The 19153-nt window shown below is 39.9% G+C and overlaps 1 protein-coding gene across 2 annotated transcripts in view; it reads left to right on the forward strand.

Moving 5' to 3' along the window:
• PTPN12 (protein tyrosine phosphatase non-receptor type 12) overlaps positions 1–19153 on the forward strand; it is a 76589-nt gene that overhangs the window by 24470 nt on the left and 32966 nt on the right. For both annotated transcript variants that reach the window (XM_089524606.1, XM_089524607.1), the window contains exon 2: positions 16884–16992. In XM_089524606.1, the coding sequence (XP_089380732.1) occupies positions 16884–16992 (109 nt within the window). The remainder of the gene's footprint in view (positions 1–16883; positions 16993–19153) is intronic.

The following is a 19153-nucleotide window of genomic DNA, read 5'->3' on the forward strand; positions in this document are numbered from 1 at the left end:
GGACATTAAAATGGCAAATGAATATTTAGTGCAAACAAGTGTAAAGTAGGCTAAAAAACAACAACAAACAGCACTTCACATATACACTGATTGGATCTGAGGTGGACGGAACAAGCCAAGAAAGGTGTCTCTATGTTGTGGTAGATAGCTTAATGAAAATGTTAACCCAATGTGTGGTTGCTATGGGGGAAAAAAGATGTATAAAAGTTTGCATTTCTCGTAATACTCGAACCCATACTCATTAATAGAAGCTGAATGGTGGGAGATTTAGGAAAGATAAATGAAAGTACTTTTTCACACAGCACATAGCTAAATTGTGTAATTCACTGCCTGGTAATGGTAATGGCTGCCTGTGGGATTTGATAACTTCATGGAGGTTTAGGTTATCATTATCTACTAGGATGGCCATTTTGAGAGGTAGTATTTCTTTTTATATCTGTTAATATTGAATTCAGCACAGATGAGACAGTTGCACTCATGTCTTACTGATTCCTTCCTATAAGTGACTAGTTGGCCATTATGTGCCTAGTGTTCGATTTGATTGGCCTTTAGTTTCATCTGGCAATACTGTTCCTGTTCTTAAATCAGCCTAATGGTTGAAGAATATAAATGAATTTGGTAGATTCTTAAAGAACTATCTCAAAATGAAACAAAACTTGGAGAAAATCAGGAATGTACAGTTTCCCTTCCTAACTCGCAGATCTGGGATCCATGCCCTCGAATATCCGTGGAGGGGCAATCTCTGCTATTTTCAATGGCGTGCCCCATTCAATCCTATGAGGCTTGAATATGCACGAGTCTCCATTTTGGGGGAGGGGGGTCCGGAATGGATCCCCTGCAAACACGGCCAGCTGTATAAAAATATAGCTCATGCACACCTCATCACTTCTCTACCCAGTTTCAAAACTAAGTTAAAGACTATATTGTTTAGAGCAGGGGTAGGCAACCTTTTTGAGCCGGGGGCCGGGTTGCTGTCCCTCAGACAACTGGTGGGCCGAAGCCAAAAAATAAATAATTTTTAAAAATTTAAAAAATTAATTAAAGAAATAAACCAGGACAAATGTAGGACAACATTTTCAAATGGAGGGCACTTTTTTATAAAAAATGGAGGACACGCAAAAAATTTGCTGATTTTTTAAAAAATGTTAATATAAATGCATGTTTCTTAGGCATGATCAAAATGGAGGCCAGATGGCAGAAATGTACTCCTCTTTCTGGCCAAATCACCCCCCCTCCATTCCAAAACACACACAACAGCACATTTGAGCATTTCACATGGCTTTACTTAACATGGCCTCTTGCATATTTCAGAGGCTTATTGCATCATCATCACCACATTATCATTGAAAAAACAAGGGAGACTTGTTAGCATTACAAGCACCAAAAACACACAGAAAAGGCACTTGGGAAAAATGCACTTTAAAAATAAAAAGCATGGCCACTCACCTCCTCCTCCTCCGCGCTAAAAAAGGGCAAAGGAAAGGGCCCTTTCTGGCTGCAGCCCAGCCCAACAGAGGAGGAGCTCCTCCTCCTGAGCCTAGCTGGCCAATGGGGGCAGACTGGGGCTGGGACAGCCCCGCCCCCTGCCAGCTCTCACAGGCTCCAGCCTGGAGAAGGGGTGGGCTGTTCAGCCCCAGACTGAGGAGGAGGAAGTCCTCCTCATTAGCCCTATGTGCGGCTCCGCCTCCTCCTTCCCTTCTGAGGCTCTGCCTCCTTAAAGGAACCAGCTCCCTTTTGAGGCCGGCGTGCGGCCAGGGCCCAGGCAGGCAAGTGGGCCAATTGCGCCCTTCTGCCGGCTGCGCCTGGGCAACTGCTCAGCGCGGTCACGGAGGAGGCAGAGGAGGAGGTGGGTGGCCGGCCAGCCAGCCAGCCCCGCACAGCCCTGCAGGCCAGGGGGATGTGCTGGGGGAGGAGGAGGCTGGAGAAGGGTGGCTGGTGGCCAGAGGGAGCGCGCAGGGGGCGGAGGAGAAGGAGGAGGCAGAGGAGGAGGAGGCTGATGCAGAAGTGGGTGGCCGGCCGGCTGCATGAGCAGCCGCGGCCATAAGGAAGGCGTGTGCGGGGGCAGAAGTGGCTGCAGGCGGGGCAGACCCGCTTTTGGCATGAAACCGGACCGTGATCGTGCCAGCAACCCCAAAAGCGGGTGTGGCACACCTGCAGCCGGGTTATGGCATCCCTACCTGCCGCTTGCCCCCCCTTGCCTGCCTCCTCCTGATAGGCCAAAGGCCCCACGCCCTCACGCGAGAGGCCAAAGGCTCCGGCAGCAATCGGTGGCAGGACGGGGCTGGGGCCGGTCCCAAGGCCTTGCCGGGCCGCATCCGGCCCGCGGGCCGCAGGTTGCCTACCCCTGGTTTAGAGAAGCGTTCCAAGAGGCGAGCCCCTCTGACCCAGGAAGCCTCCTTTTAACCATCCATTAAGAAGCCAAGCCCTTCCTCCAGTCCATCTGCCTTGTCCAGGCCTTGGAGGTGGAGAAGATCTGCTGGACCTGATCCTATTCCCCACCACCACTCCCTTCTCCTTTTGTTTCGTGTCTTTTTAGATTGTAAGCCTGAGGGCAGGGAACCGTCTGATTAAAAGATTGTATGTACAGCGCTGTGTAAATTTACAGCGCTTTATAAATAAAGGTTAATAATAATAATAATAATAATAATAATAATAATAATAATATATTTGAGATGACTGAAGATCTCCTGTAGGCAAAGAGTAGGAAAAGACAGAGTTTTCTTTTGGTAGAAGTCCTGCACATTCTAAGTAAAAACAAAAGAAAATTGGTGAAGAAATGAAAAAAAATGTAGCCTTGTATTTGAGACCTTATTAATATGAAGCCAGTATATCATACAAAGGAGCTAATATGGTGCAATGGTTTGAGCATTGTACTATGACTCTGGAGACCAGGTTCAAATCCCTGTTCAAACATGAAAACTCACTGGGTGACCTTGGTCAAGTCACAGTCTCTCAGCTTCAGAGGATGGCAATCACAAACACCCTCTGAAGAAACTTGTCAAGAAACCCTTGTGATAAGGTCACCATAACTCGGAAATGATTTGTAGGAAAACAACAACAAAAACATACCTTACAAACTTGCTTGTAGTCTTTGGTTTTCTCTTACTGGTGCTGTTAAGAATCATTGCTTCTGTGTTGATCATACTGTTAATGTAACTATAGCGCAAACAATAACTTTAAAATGTTAGGCTAAGGGCTTTTACACAACATATTAATATAGAACTACTGTTGTCCTCAGCTTACATATGCCCATCAATGTCAGTGAAAGCAACCCTAATTCCATCAGAATTGTAGAGCCAAGAGCATATGAACCATATGAAGAAAACAAATTAAATACAGGGAAAAAATTGGGGATGCTAGTGGAAAGGCTGAATTATTATTGTAGCAGGCCTTTCCATTTTTAAATTCATCTTAAGTGGGTAAGGCTGGTGTAGGCAACAGTGACAGGTGAACATGCCCCCCCCCCCCCCCCCCCAGTATTGTACCACTACATTTCCAGCTGAAAATTGGCTGAAAATGTGATCTGATAACAACTGGAAGTCACTTCCAATTTTAGCTTCCTGTATTTTCATCAGGTTTCTAATGTTTACAATTTTTACTTTTTGACAAAAGTAAATCACTATAACTTGTGGGGCTTTAAGAAAATTGGAGAAGGGCCTGGCTGAGGAAGCCATAAAAAGGGGGTAAACTGACACAATGTGGTCCACAGGCTGGATCTTACTCAGCCTGTTCTGCTAGTTCACAATAGCAACTCACCCTTGGCTCAGTGAAACAACTTCAAAAGAGTATTGATGTTTTCTAAGACTACTGAAAGGTATGATATAGAGTTTCTTAGCAGCCTATCCATCAGGCAGTGGGTAAGTTATTGTATTTCCTCCATTCCAGTTTCATTCAATCAGCCTTGACTTTGAACTACTACAATCACCGCTTTCTTAAAAGTCTCCTCCATCTGTTCCATGGAATTTACCTTTGAGCAAGTGTGCATACGATAGGCAGCATGCAGCCTTAGTTACACAAAGGGGAGGCTTCAACTACAGTAGAGATCTTGATCTTTTTTGTGGTTGTTTAGTGTATTTGGTGATTGATAATTCATACGGCAGCTCAACTATTGCATATGGGGGCTGATTTGGCCCCCTACTACGCTTGTCTTGGGATCAAAATGTATTTCCTATGAGTGGCTTCTGCTAATAATTAAATTGCTGTGTTTGGCTCTGGAGAATAATAATTCACAATATGCAGTAAGTGTAGAAGTGTCAGTAGATTTGCACCCTGCTGTTGTGTTTTGTTTCAGGGAAACTTAGAAAAGAAGATCCATGCATCAAATTACTGAACTCAATAGTCTTGTTTCTACCAGTTACCCAGTAAATAACCCAGTAAAATGAAGACCAACCATGGAATAAGTTTCATTTTTATCAGCTTCCTGGGGGGGGGGGGGTGCTCCAATTCCAACTGCTTTTTATAATTTGCATTCTAAAATTCAATTTCAGGATGAATAGGTATTAAAGTTGCTGAAAAGGAAAAGTATTATGTCAGTGAAATTTAGCATTTAGATAATATTCTTAATTCCTTAATAAATGTTTGAGATGTTCCTTGTTAATGGCTTGTTTGTGGAAAATTTAGGTATTAAATATTTCATGTAAATACGCAGAAGATAATTTGTTTCATATCTGTATATTGTCAGTGTCTCTTATGTTTGGTTAGATGCAGTACGACAATCTTGTAAATAAAAAAGAATTTCTACAATATTGCAGCTGAATCTAATGTGACTTTGAATAACTGCCTAAGCAGATTTCTGTTAGTCTTGTGAGTTGTGTGAGTGGTAGTGCATACTGTATATTCTTATGGTCTCTAGCCATGTTACTCATCTGGAAACTGTGTTTGATTTCCCCCTTGCACATACCGTACAACCCATGGATCCACAAAGGATACCTTCCCAGACTTATTGCGCAAATGTGAAATGACTGATAATAGCAAAGCCTATTGAAATGAATGACTTCCGGCAGAAGCATACCATAGAATCACAGTGGAGGACTTAGAAATGCTTAGAGAGAACTGCTCTTTAGAAATCTCTAGGTTCTCCAGTGCAATTCTGTAGTCAACTTCTGACAGAAGCATATCACAGAATCAGGCTGGAAGACCTAGAAAATGTTTAGAGAGAACATATTTTTTGGAGGTGGGTAAGAGAAACTGCAGGTGCTGGTCCTACATGTGCTGGTGTTGTACTGTACTGCAACCAGATGTCCATAAGTGCTTATTTGCTCTTGTGGCTTGACACTGGCAAGGATATAGCTTATCTTTCAAAACTTCAGAGTTACTAATGAGTCAGTTCTAGGATTTTTCTAAGTATAAAATGTTTTACTTACTGCTATTTCAATATTTCCTGCAATAATGTGGAGTACTCCCGTGACAAATGTGCATTTGAAAATGATAGTAATCATATGTTATATGGAGTGTAAGGTTTGTGTTGTTGTTATTCACCCTCAAGTTGATCTTGACTCATGGCGACCCTGTAGATGAGACATCTCCAATACTCCCTATCCTCTACTGCTCTGCTCAGGTCCTGCAAATTCACACCCATGACCTTCTTAATAGAATCCATCCATGCATGCAGCCTTCCTCTCTTTCTGCTTCCCTTCACCTTTCCTAGCATTATTGTTTTTTTCCAGTGAGTTGTGCCTTGTCATGATGTGGTCAAAGTACGACAGCCTTAGTCTAGTCATCTTGGCTTCCAGAGAGATTTCTGATGTGTTCTAGGACCCATTTCTTTGACTTCATGGTTGTCCATGGTAACCTCAGCACTCTTCTCCAGCATCACATCTCAAATGAATTAATTTTCTTCCTATCCACTTTCTTAATTATCCAGCTCTCACATCCATACATGGTAATAGAAAATACAATGGCTTGTATGAGTCTAACTTTCGTGTTTAGTTCTGTGTCTTTACATTTTAGGATATTTTCTAGTTCTCTCATAGCTGCCCTCCCCATTCTTAGTCTTCTTATGATTTCTTGACTACAGTCCCTGCTCTGATCAATATTTAATCCCAGATACGAGAATTATTTTATTATTTCTGTTTCCTCATTGTCTAGGTTGAATTTGTGTAAATTTTCTTTGGTCATTATTTTTGTTTTCTTTATGTTCAACAGTAAGCCTGCCTTTGCAATTTCATCCTTGATCTTTCTTAGAAGTTGTTCCAAGTTTGTAATGTTTTCAGCTAGTAGTATGGTGTCATCTATGTATCTTAGATGATTGATATCCCTTCCTCCTATTTTCACTCCTCCTCCTTCTGTGTCCAGTCCTGCTTTTATATAATATGTTCTATACTTGGACTCCACTGGAAGGAAAAGAACAAGAACTCTTCCATTTTAGGGAAGGGTTATTGACGAAAAAAGTAGGAAGGTCCCAACTTACTTTCAGAAAAAGCCTGAGATCATCATATTTGGTAGCTGCTGTAGAAGATGGAAACTATTCTCTGGACTCTTCTTTCTTGGAGTATTCCAATGAATATGCCTAAACTATTTTAAGACATCCGTATGTCAAATGTTTGTATGGCTTCAATTTTTTATAATAGCTATAAGTCTAATATTTATTATGTAAAGTCAGCCTATTTCTTGTAGTGCTAAAAGCTTCTGTGTTCTGGGCAAGAATTGCCATCCAGTTGTAATTTGCAAACAATAGATTGAGTCCCGCAGTTTGGTTCAGAATTAAATGTGAACCATAACAGCAGGGAAGTATTCTTTAATATTAAACTAGATGCAAGGGTTAATCAAGCTGAAGTCTCAGCAGAAATTTTATTTTTGACTACTTGTTCAGATTCTGTTGAGCTTTATCACAAATAAGCCCTTTGTAGAAACTACATTCCTTGGCTCCTAGTAATAGGCTAAACAGGAAGGGTGCACATTTTTACCATGTTTTGCTCAGTTAAGAGAGAGTTGTGGTTTTTTGCAAAGATTTTTTTTAATTACTCATTCATTGAGGTCAACTTACTGTGACATCAACAATAGGTTATGACTTTGTTGCATTTAGAGCAGTGCAAACAAAATGTACTGTATTGCTAAACTGAATGTTATTATTGTTGTGCAGAAAAGAGAACAAATGGTGTTTATGAGGGCTATTGAGCAAAGCAGTAATAATGGAAAATTATTATTATTGATTCATATTTCACAGGTGATCTGTATATATATTAGAACTTTGTGAAGCTTGCATTATTCTGATTAGTTTTTAAGATGGTGTTTTGGCGTTATGAAATACAATTCTTTGATCTTTATTGCTATTTGAAAAAGCTTATTGCAGTGGGATGCATTCCAATTCACCTGGCCTTTCCTGACTGAGTGTACTAATCAGATTGATTTCAAACGCTTTAACTAATTTTAATATTTAATATTTAATTTTTTTTTAAAAAAATCTCTTTTTGCACACTGCTTTGAGATGATATTTCAGGCTAAGCAATGTATATATTGGTTAAAAGTAACAAAACATTGCATTAATGTGGTCTGTACAGAAGGCCTGAGGGCAGAATTTGACTAGGAATGGTAATTTCTGTTTCTCCAAGTGGATCAGTCTTCTATTTTTAAGGATTGGTCATGCATAGAATTATTAAATGCTTGAGAACAAACTGCCGAAAGAACTTCTGCCTATTTTCTAAAGGCCTCGTGATTGACACAGGGCTCCATCTTTAGCCTCAGAGCATCTTTAAGTATTTAATCTTTGAACTGGGTTTTATCTAACATACAAAATCTCAAAAGCAACTTAATCAGAATGCTTTCCATATATATCTTCCTTTCCATGTGGGATCTGCACTCGGCTACCACAGTGTTACAAGCATAAAGCTCCTCTTTAGGCACCCTCTACTCAAATTGAAGGAGATTACATGAAATAAACTCTTCAGTCAGGATTGTGGATTTTTGTCAGCTAGTATTTGCAGTTACTAAAAGCTTGCTCAGACGTAATCCAAAGGGAAACTTTAAAAATATAACAATGGGCAAATTAAGTACAACAAAACAATCCTGGCTTCTTACTTTTGGGTCTTTAAAAGGACCCAAATTTCACATTTTTATCATAAAAAAAATTCAAATGTGCAGAAACTATAAACATATTTTCAGATGATATACAATCACCATCAAATATATAACTTACCATTAAATTTAAAGGAGAGCTGTGTAATTGCTTATGTCCTGCCATGTTTGTTGATGACACTAATACTTGTTTTATTGAAGGTACTGTGTTTTGACATTGGATACTTCCCTGAAATATTTGAGCTTTAAGGATGGAACATGGCATTTAAAAAAAAAGTTGCAAATGGATCCTTAGCTAAATGTTCTAACAGTTATTTTGCTATGCACCTTACATAGCATGGTAAATGCAATAGATCTCAAAGAAAGCAAATGGCTATGATGAGGAACCGAAATGAATTACTGCAGTGCTTGGTGCTTGTAGATTCTGCATATAAGGAAAGCCAGTGTACTGGGATTAAGTAATGTTGAGTCTCAAAGTTCACAGAATGATGTTACTAGTCAGACTCTTGAACCCACCCTGCCCCATTAGTTTTCACCATTTTTTCTACTTGGAGTTCTAAGGAGAACTTAGCAAGAAATGTCAACAGCTTTATGAAAAGGCATTACTTTTCTGTTATAGAACATTTATGTACTGAAGTAGCATAGGAAGGAAGGAAGGAAGGAAGGAAGGAAGGAAGGACTCCTTTGGCACTGTGAAGACACTCTTCTCTGCAGTTTAGTTTCCATTCTTGTTATCTTACCAAACATGGCCATCTGTCGGGGATGCGTTGACTGAGACTTCCTGCATGGCAGGAGGTTGGACTGGATGGCCCTTGTGGTCTCTTCCAACTCTATGATTCTATGGGGCATTTTCTTTTAAGTGCTGCAGAAGATCTGAAGCCACCAAGATTATCTCAGATTTGTCTTTCTGTGTGTAAATTATAATGAGCTCATGTTGCTTTTTCTATTACATAGTTATTAGGAAGCATTTTGAGGTAGTAAAGCACACCTAAAACAAAATCTAAAACCAGTTACTGCATTTGACAGTGTTTCTAAGCTAACTGAATGGCGTGGCAAGGCTGTAACAAAGTGTTTTACTAAAAAAATTTAAAAGTTTTTCAGATGCGTTTTCAATGTCGTGTTACTGATGGTAAGGGACAAGGGAGGTGTTGCAGATGGGAAAGGTGTAAACGGATGGAATGGATGTAAAGAGTTCAGTGGAGCCACTAGCAAAGGAAAGGCCTTTTGCTGCATTGTCTTTCTCAAAACAGTGGCAATCTAAGACTTTTAACTGTTCAGAGAGATATGTCTTTTGGCAAAGCAGCATGGAGATTTCCTGTACGTTTTTTGCACGCTCTTGAAATAAATGGCCTCTGTTGTTCATGCTTGCATTTACTGTGTGCTTCCTCTTCTGAGTGAGCACCAGGAAAAAGATAAAACAATGGGTAAAGGGGGGTGGATGTTAATTTTTGAATAAATGCTGGGATTTGTGTGAATAAAGCAATTTTAGCCAGGACTAAATAACCATGACAAACTTGTAATGGGCTGAGAATTCAGTTTTGTGGTTTCAGTTCATAAAACATGATGTTTTGTCTCTTCCCTCTTTGTGATCATCAGCCAGTTAATATATTTGATAGTGTTTCTGAGCTAACTAAGTGGAATGGCAAGGCTATCACATTCAAGAGTGTAGAGAGAGAAGTCTTCAAAACAGCTGAATATGCCCTCCTGGAACATCTGTGTAAGTTGTGCAGAAATGAAGGTTTTAGGTTAGAAATCTTAGGCCTGTTACAGACTGCCAAAATAAAGCTGCTTCGGGTCTGTTTGGAGGTATGCTGTTTAAATGATGCATGCATCCTAAGAATCCGGAAGCTGCACCAAAGCTGCACTCCAGTGCTTAGGAATGGAGTGTGGCTTTGGCGCGACCTCCAGACTCTTAGGACCCATGCATCATTTAAATTGCATACCTCCAAGAGACCCGAAGCAGCTTTATTTTGGTAGTCTGTAACAGGCCTTAGACTATTATTTTTTACCACTTTTGATCTGCTTACTGGATTAAGTTGTAACAAGGTGGGTCACAGAGAAAAATGGTCAGGAACAAAGGGCCTATACTGAGGGCAGTGACTGGATGAAGACATGACAATGGATCATGTTGTGTTGTAGATTCTCTTGAACGGATTTAGATGTTGATATAGTGAAAAATAAGATCATACTTAGATAATTGGATATGGAGTGATTTCATGGCATGTGATTTTCTTGATGGGTATTGATTATTTTTAAAGTGTGACATGTTAACTGCATGTAAGATATAACATCATTTCCAAGAAAGACTTTACTGCTCTTAGTTTCAAAACCATTCCCTCATGTCTCAAGCATACAATAAACTCTGCTACAAAGCGTGTCTTTACAATGTGAATAGGCAGCAACTCAATTAGTTAACAGAGCAATCCTGTTTGCAGACCACAGACTCTTAATTGGCCATAGCACGATTCCATCTCCACAGCATCTCAGTTGTGAAGTGACAACCCCACCTTTCCTCTTCTTAGCCATTCATTTCATCAGCTGTGTGGGTTTGAGAAGCCAGGAACTGAAGTGAGGGGGATGGAAGGAGGGGAGGAGCATTTGCACAATGTTTGACTGCTGCCGGAAGTTGAGGCTTGTCTGTGCCAAGGCACGGCAAACATTATCAGCTTTTTAAAGTATTTGGAGGCGGGGTTATTTAATAAATATTTTAGCTGCCAGTAATATATTTGAGTTCTGCACCTAATCCTGTTTTTCCCTTAAATTTTTAAGTCTTGAATTTTTTGGTGCATGATTTTCTCTAATACGGACTTTTTAAGGAATGCAGCTATTGTATTACAACAGAACTTGCTGTATTATCTTGTACCTGTTCACATTTATCTCCATATTTGCACTCAGTTTAAGTGAAAGAATTTACAGATCTCTGTAGATACTCATGTGAGAGTCTATGGTTAAAAGGAATTTTGTTCAGAATTCTTCAGTATTTCGACTGGAAATTATCTTAGAAAGATCTGCCATATTTAGAACACTGTTTTATTCAGTTACAACTGATTTAACACGGTATGTTTCTGGAATCTGATGATATATAAGGGAGACCATTGGTAGTAAAGCGTGTGGATCACATGCATGCTGAGTTTATAAGGGACACATTTTGTAACAGTAGGTGGCTTTAATATCTGCTTCTGTACAGTGCAAAACAGAGAAAGTTATTCCTCTGCAAAAGTATAAAAATTGGCTTTGCCACTGATTGTATTATGCTGAGATCAGGAAGTATGTTGTTACTGTTAAAAATATCTCCACTTTCATATGTGACAACAGTCACTGTCGTTCAAACAGCTTTTGTACTAATGTGAATAAGTGTTGGAAGATTTTTGCATCCTTTCACACACACACCCCCCCCTTAGATAGATAGGGATTTCCTGCATGAAAACTCCCTCACCATTCAAACTAACCATGTGGTTTAGGTCACTCTCCCTTTGGGACTAACATTCTCTCTCAAAAATTTTCAACTAAACTGCATGTTTTCCATCTTCTTCCTCTCTCAACTTTCTTTGGAAAGATGGTGAGATAAAGATTTCTTGTTACCTGAACTATTCACTAGCTAGAATAGGGAATATCCTTTTATGTAAATATAGATAAAAGCCATTAGTAAACTTTTTGTTTTGAGCTACATGTGTTATTTCTGGAGTCAACCTTGGTTCTTAGGGAAGTATCATTACACAAAGGCACATTTCTGCTATACTGCTGATTTAAAGCTAGACCCTAACAGGCTTGGCTTTGACATTTTTGATATTTAAATATTTTTGTTCCCTTACTAAAGGCTGAAGCCTTCGGAAACTTAAATTACCCTACAATAAGCAGAACTAGAGGCATAATTTCCAGAAAGGTTGTGGTGTTAATCTCTTGACACAAAATCAGCGGAGTCTCATGGCATCTTTCAGACAATGAAATTTAGCATAGCATAGCATTTCATAGACGATACTCTATTTCCACAGCCAAATGATGTGTTATTCTGTTTATTAGCATTTTCAAGTCAATAACTGTGTTACTCTGCTTCATCATCAAAAGGTAAGGGGGAGAAAGAATCTAGTGGCATCTTTGATTTATTTTAGTATGAGCTGTCATGGATATCAGTCTGCTTCTTCAAATGGTACTGCTGGAGTACAAAAGTTATGCCATAGATATTTAAATAATTAGATTGTTATGGAGGTGGAATCAGAATGTCATGGAATACAGAATAATGCAGATTGTGGCACTGGCCATAAATGTTTGAAGAGTTATATATGATGATATGGGACTCAAGCAGCTGGTTAGTCTTAAGGTAGGAAAGCAATAAATTCTGCTTATCTAAAAGTCAACAATACAACTTTTTAAATAGCTGTGGCATTTTCTTTACTCAATTGCATCCATCTGAAGTGGTTTGAAATCCAAGAATGTTCATGCTGAACTAAATCATTGTTAATGGTTCTGATACATTTTTCATCTCCTTCAACTTTCCTTTTTATCCTGTTTGTTATGGATATGGTTGTTGGGATGCATGGGGATTGTGAGGTCACGGAAAGTTGAAATGATAGTGACACTGCCTTATTAATGGCCATGGACAAAACAGTTGTTGGTGATAATACAAGCCATCCTTCCATATAGGTGATCTGACTACTGTGATTTAAAGCTCTGTGTCCCTGTTGAAATCACAGTTGAACTGCCTGATACATTTCAGAGACATAACCATGTTCATCTGGACTATCCCTTTCCATGCTGCTGGAGCATTGTTGCTCTGCTGTTTTGCATTACAGTTAGGGTTGCCATAACTCTCTTCCATAAAACTGGGACAAAATCTAGGGGGAAATGTAGGATAAAATGTAGGGCCAATGTGGGACAAATGAAGGACGTTCAAGAAAAATGGAGGACACAACCAATTAAAAGCCACAAACATTAATAAAATAATATAATATACAGTCATCCCTCCATATTTGCGGCTTTGATATTTGCGGATTTGATTATTCACGGATTTCATTAATATGTTCTCTCTAGGACTGTCTAGGTCCTCCAGTGCAACTCTGTGGTCAACTTCAACTAAAAGTTGCACTGAAAGACAATTTGTAGCTACTCCAGTGCCATTCAGTGGTCAGTGTATGTTGGACATTGACCACAGAGTTGCACTGGAGGACCTAGAGATTCCTAGAGGTGTCCTCTCAGTTAAAAACATGGTGTTTTTGTTATTTGCAGTTTTTTCCATATTCACCAGGGGTCTTGTTCCCCTAACCCTAGCGAATATGGAGGGACAACTGTGAATTCATGCTTCTCAGGCATGCTCAAAATGAAGGGCAATTTGACATTCTTCCTGGATGTAGCTTTGTGTGGCTTGTGTGTTGGATTCCCTGCCTATTGGGTGACCTCAAGCAAGTCACACTCTCTCAGCCACCTCAGCAGAAAGCCATGGCAAGCCTTCTCTGAACAATGTGAAGTTGAAGGCTTTCATGGCCAGCATCCATAGTTTTTTGTGGGTTTTTCGGGCTATGTGGCCATGTTCTAGAAGAGACCTGGAACATGACCACATAGCCTGAAAACCCCACAAAAAACTCCTCTGAACAAATTTTGCCAAGAATTCAGCAGGCTTTGTTTCATTTAGGGTCTCCATAAGGCAGAAAACAACTTGAAGGTACACAACAACAAATAACAGCTGAGTACTGTACTTTTAAATGTAGTGGATGAGATCCAGCATGGTGTAGTGGCCTGAGTATTGGACTAGGACAATGGGAGACAAGGGTTCAAATCCTAGCTCGGCCATGGAAACCCACTGGGTGACTCTCACAAGCCTCTCTTCTTCAGCCCCTGAAGAATCTTGCCAAGGAAACTCTGCAGGGTCATCATAAGTCGGAAAGGATTTGAAGACACACAACGACAGCGACAGCAAAAGAGGAGGAGGAGGAAGACAAAGACAAGAAGAGGAGGAGGAGGAGGAGGAAAAATAAGAAAAGGAAGAAGAAGAGGAGGAGGAGGAGAAAGAAGAAAAAGAGGGGAAGAAGAGGAGGAGGAGGATGACAAAGAAGAAAAAGAGGGGAAGAAGAGGAGGAGGAGGATGACAAAGAAGAGGAGGCTGGCCTGGTGGTTAGAGACATTTGGAGGAGAAAGACTGGTGTGGGGCTTTTTCTCCATCCTTCTTCCCCTTTTCTCTTCTTCCACAGGAGTAGTCACAGCCGCCGTCAGAGAGAAGCCCAAAAGCAGGGGCGGGAAAGGCAAGGAAAATAAAGTGAAGCAAAGAGAGTCCCTGGTGTGCACCGGTGTGCTTTCCCTTCTCTCTGCTGAAGTGCTGAGACGCTTGGTGAGCAAGGAGGAGGAGGAGGAGGAGGGCTATGGGATGAGGTAGGCTTTCAGGATGGGAGGCTGCCACACCGCAAAACCTCCGGCATCAGTCCTCTCCCCCAGCCACCTCCAGCTCAGCACTCAAGCCCGGCTTCAGCCGCTGGCACCGTAGCAGCCACCATCTTAGATGCCACATGAGGTTCTAGCTGAGGAGGAGACGTGACTCAGGTGGTCACGTGAGGGAAGGAGCCAATTCTGCCTTGTTGCAGGCAGGCACACTTTGTCAATTTCCAGACTGACTGGAGATTGATAAAATGTGACCTGGAACAAAGCAGGATTTCGGGATTGGAGATTCAGTAATGCTCAGCTGGGGCGGGACATTTTTTGGACCCTCCAATCTGTGAATGTCCTGGGAAAACCTAGGAAATGGCAACCCTAGTTGCAGTCTGTCTTGGAAATTCTTTGTTTAACTGTGGCTGATATGAATGATGTGTCTTGGAAAACTATGAGTGATTTGTGTCTTGGAAAACAAGTGTCCTCTCACGGATTTTTAAATATAGACATTTCTAATGTGACATTTGTGTGTTCTTATTCCTTTGTAAAAAGACTGGCCTGTTTGCCCTCAGAGGAATGCAGTAAGGTATTATAAAATTCTGACACACTTTCACCTTGGAAGATGAGCAGCCAAGTAACCCCTGGATTTTCTAGATGTCATTAAAGTAAGCTCTTGCAGTGAGTTTGGTTCCAGGAATCCCTGTGGATACCAAAATCTGTGAATGCTCAAGTCCCATTAAATACAATGGCATAGTAAAATCAAGATTTGCTTTTCGGATTACACAAACACGCAAGCACATACTTTGAAGCTTTGGATGGTTGAATCCACGAATAAAGAATCTGTGGATATGGTTGGGATGACTGTATTAGGTTGTGGAATAGTGTTTCTAGATTAGACATGGGAACAAAGCTGGCATGTGTTAAGTAGTTTGTTGTGTGGCTGTCTGTAGGCATGTACAGGCATATCATCAAGCTTGTGAGAAGGAAGACTCATTTTCCAGGATAAGCTGTTGATTATTGATAATATGTATATGTGTGGTTTTAGCTGGGAACTTGTATGCGTCAAATGATGTTTTCTTTTTCTGGGTCTGTTAAAGAGATTATTGTTCCCTGATATCAGTCTGTTAATCTGCTGGGGTGTGTGTGTTCGAAAGATTGTCTGAAAAATGTGTAATTTAAATTTAGGTTGAAATCAGGTTTTATGGTAATTTAGTACTTGATTATAGATGATGGACGCTTTGGTGTGTTCTGGATGGAAACTTGAAGCATGCAAATTAATTTTTTTAATTAAGTTTCCAGTATAGTAAGGTAATGCATCTTCCAAAAAGTGATCCTTTTGTGTGGACTGGCCTAGATTAAGGTTGATGTTGAGATGAACATTACTTAACTCCTTGTGAAGTACACCAGGGCCTGGGATTTGCTCAGTGAATCAATATAATAAAGATTTCAACAATCTATCTTGGATAGTGAAGAGGCTTTGGGAGAGAAGAGCTAAGCAATTCTAAATCTGAATAAGAAATGGTCTGCAATCCTTTGAAGTGTTCTCATTTTTCTTATCATGAGGTTTTCTTGACAAGACTTCTTCAGAGGGGATTTGCTCTTGCCTTCCTCTGAGTCTGAGAGAGTGTGACTTGCCCAAAGGTCACTCAGAGCGTTCCCATGTTGAGCAGGGATTCAAGCTCTGATCTTCAAAGTTTTAACCCAACACTCAAACTACTACACTCCATCACAGTGCTCTCTTAAAAGCTTATACCTCATTATATTAAGCCATAAAGACACTGTAAGTGGCTGTCTTCGCCTAGAATTCAACAGTAACCAAAGTGGGATGGACATCCTGTGCTTATCTGTTTGCTATGTAAAATATTGCAGCCTGTGTTTCACATTGATTTGTCTCAAACAAAATAGAGTTGGCCCTCCAGATTCACAGTCTTGAGACTCATGGTTTTGATTATTTGCGAGGTCAAGGCGTTCCTCCTCCCCCTCTCTCCTGGACTTTTCTCCTCAGCAAAAAAGCCCAGGAGCCAACTCCATTTCTTTCCCAGCTGGCCAAGCAGTGGCCCGGCCTGGAAAGGGAGGAGGATGATTTTTCCATATTCACAGGGGTTTCATTCCCCTAACTCCCGTGACTATGGAGGGAGGACTATATTACATGTTGGTTTTCCCTCCGAAGTAGCAACCCCTTTACCAATAATGTCCTGTGACAACTATACAGTTGAAGAGTTCACCCATTACTTAATGTGTGGGAGATTTTTCCCCTCCAGTTACTGAAATAGGAATTAAATGCTTTACACTGATCTGAAGGGGTGTGTGCGTGCGCGTGTGTGAAACTTTCTATCTACTCTGAACAGTACTTCCATTATGTGACTGGTAGTCATTACTTTGCAAGGATAGTTATGTATTGGGTAATGGTGGAAAAGAGGAGTAATTAAATGTATTCATATAAAGAAGCTACTTTGCCAAAAAAGCTTTTGCAAGCAGCTGAGAAAGTAGTGTAACCTTGAGCTTTTTAATTACAGAGGCTGAGGAGGCTGTCAACAAAGTATAGAACAGAGAAGATCTATCCAACAGTCACTGGAGAAAAAGAAGAAAATGTGAAAAAGAACAGATACAAAGATATACTGCCATGTAAGTCTGACGCTTCTTTTCAGTGGACACTTTAATAACATTTATTAAGATATCTTGCCAGTTAGCATTTGCAGTTTCTTGAGCTGATAAATTACCCAGTAATTATTTGCTGAAAGGGTATTCTTTAAGATGCTTCTGCCTAAGTGACTTTTTTTTGCTTGTATTTGTCACTTCCCTGTTTCTATTTAAAAACCATTTCCAATGATAATCTACTAATGAATTTGACCCTAAACCATTGTTGTAAAAGCTTTTTGGCATCATCATATATATACATGCTATCTCACCATATTCTTAAATAATCTGTTATTTGGATTAAAGATGGATGGACTGATTGTGCATCAAACTTTGGGAATGTCTCTGTTTTTTTTTTTTTTTAAAAAAAGCTATAGCCCTTATAGATACATACTTTTATTTATTTAACAAAGAAATACCCTGTCTTTTCCTTAGACTGGGATCCAGGATAGCTTCCAGAAGTTTAAAATAAGATTAAATTAAAACCTTATTTTACAAAAGGTAAAAAAGAATTAAATAATAATGTATTAAAAATCGACGTTAAAACAGTAAAACACATTTAAAACGTAATTACTATTATCACACACACTCTCTCTATATATATGTGTGTGTGTGTGTGCGTATCTGATACTAGTAAGGGGGAGAGCCTTCTGCGTGGCTGTTTCCAGGATGTGGGACATCTTTCTATAGGAGGTCTGGTTGGTTTCCCCCTCTTTCTGCTGGCAGGTGAACACCTTTTTATTTAGGTAGGCTGTGGGCTTTAAATGACAGAGTAGTAGTGCATGTGGTTTTGTACAACACCACTTCACATGTGCTATTGCTATGTAATTTAAAGAGACCTCCTATAGAAGGGTGTTCCACATCCTTGGAGCAGCCATGGAGAAGGCTCTCCCCCATATCCTCACCAAATATGCCTGTGAAGGACCAAGAGAAAGCCCTTAAAAGGCATGCTAATAATAATAATAATAATAATAATAATAATAATAATAATATAATTTATTTATATTCTGCTTTTTCGCAGAGGAATCAAGAATACTGGTTCGTATGGGGAGATAAGTCTTTCAGACAGTTTGGAACCAAGCGTGTAGGGATTTAAGGGTGGAACCCAGCACTTTGAATTGTGCCCACAAATGAACTGGCAACCAGTGAAATTGTTTCAGGGTGTGCTTGTGTCACATGATCCCTGTAACCAGCTCTGATAATTAAATTCATTAAAATGTAGGTTTAATACTGTTACATTATACACATAGATACTTATACTGTGAAAAGACAGGCCTTCAGTGTATATAATTGGAAGTTTGAGGGTGGGGAACATTGGACATAGTGAAAATAGTGGATAGGTTTTTCCCCATACAAAAACAGATTCAACATTCTAAATTTTGTGCCTGAGTAGTTCTGAACTTTTAGATCATCATCTGCTTTAGATGAACTTCTTGTTGCCAAGTTCATCTTGCCCAGAAGTGAAGACTGGCAACAGGGATCTTAACGGCAGCATCAAAGGTAGCGAGAAGTAGATGTCAAAAAGATCCTAAAAGTAATATTTCTGCTTAAATAAAGCATGCAGAATATGTAACTTTTCTTCTTAAATGTAGTGTGTCTTTTCAGTTATTCTGAACTACTTGTATCAGTTGCACTGCATGTTTTGTGTGTGTCTGTGCGTCTGTGTGTTGGGAATGAGAAGATTTCTTACAAAAGTTTTTGTCAAGATCTTGGCTGTTATGTCACATAATCAGATTATGTATCACTCTGCTTACCTGTTTGTTTGTTTGTTTGTTTGTTTAACATCATCCCCCCCCCCCCCGAGCTAGGACACAATGTGGCCTACAAAATTAAAACAAATAAAAGATAGGTAAAAGGAAAACATACAGAGAAGCTCATTACTATTAATTGTTCTGTCTGCAACATTAAGAAAAATTTAAAACGTCCATTACAAATAAAGAGCAGTTTAAAAAGCCCACACAAAAAATTAACAACACACTATTAAATAGCCTATCTTAAAAACAGTAAATTCCCAAAGACTATTGCAGTAAAAAAATCCACTGGAAAGTCAGTAATGAGTGGTCAAGCTGATCTCTCTAAGAAGGAAGTATACCACCGTAGAAGCAGCCATTGAGAAGGCTTATTCTCAAAACCCTATCAGACATGCCAG

This window comes from Sceloporus occidentalis, unplaced genomic scaffold (assembly GCF_023333645.1).
Source record: "Sceloporus occidentalis isolate IW3139 unplaced genomic scaffold, rSceOcc1.0.p SCAF_5, whole genome shotgun sequence".
Classification (NCBI taxonomy): domain Eukaryota; kingdom Metazoa; phylum Chordata; class Lepidosauria; order Squamata; family Phrynosomatidae; genus Sceloporus; species Sceloporus occidentalis.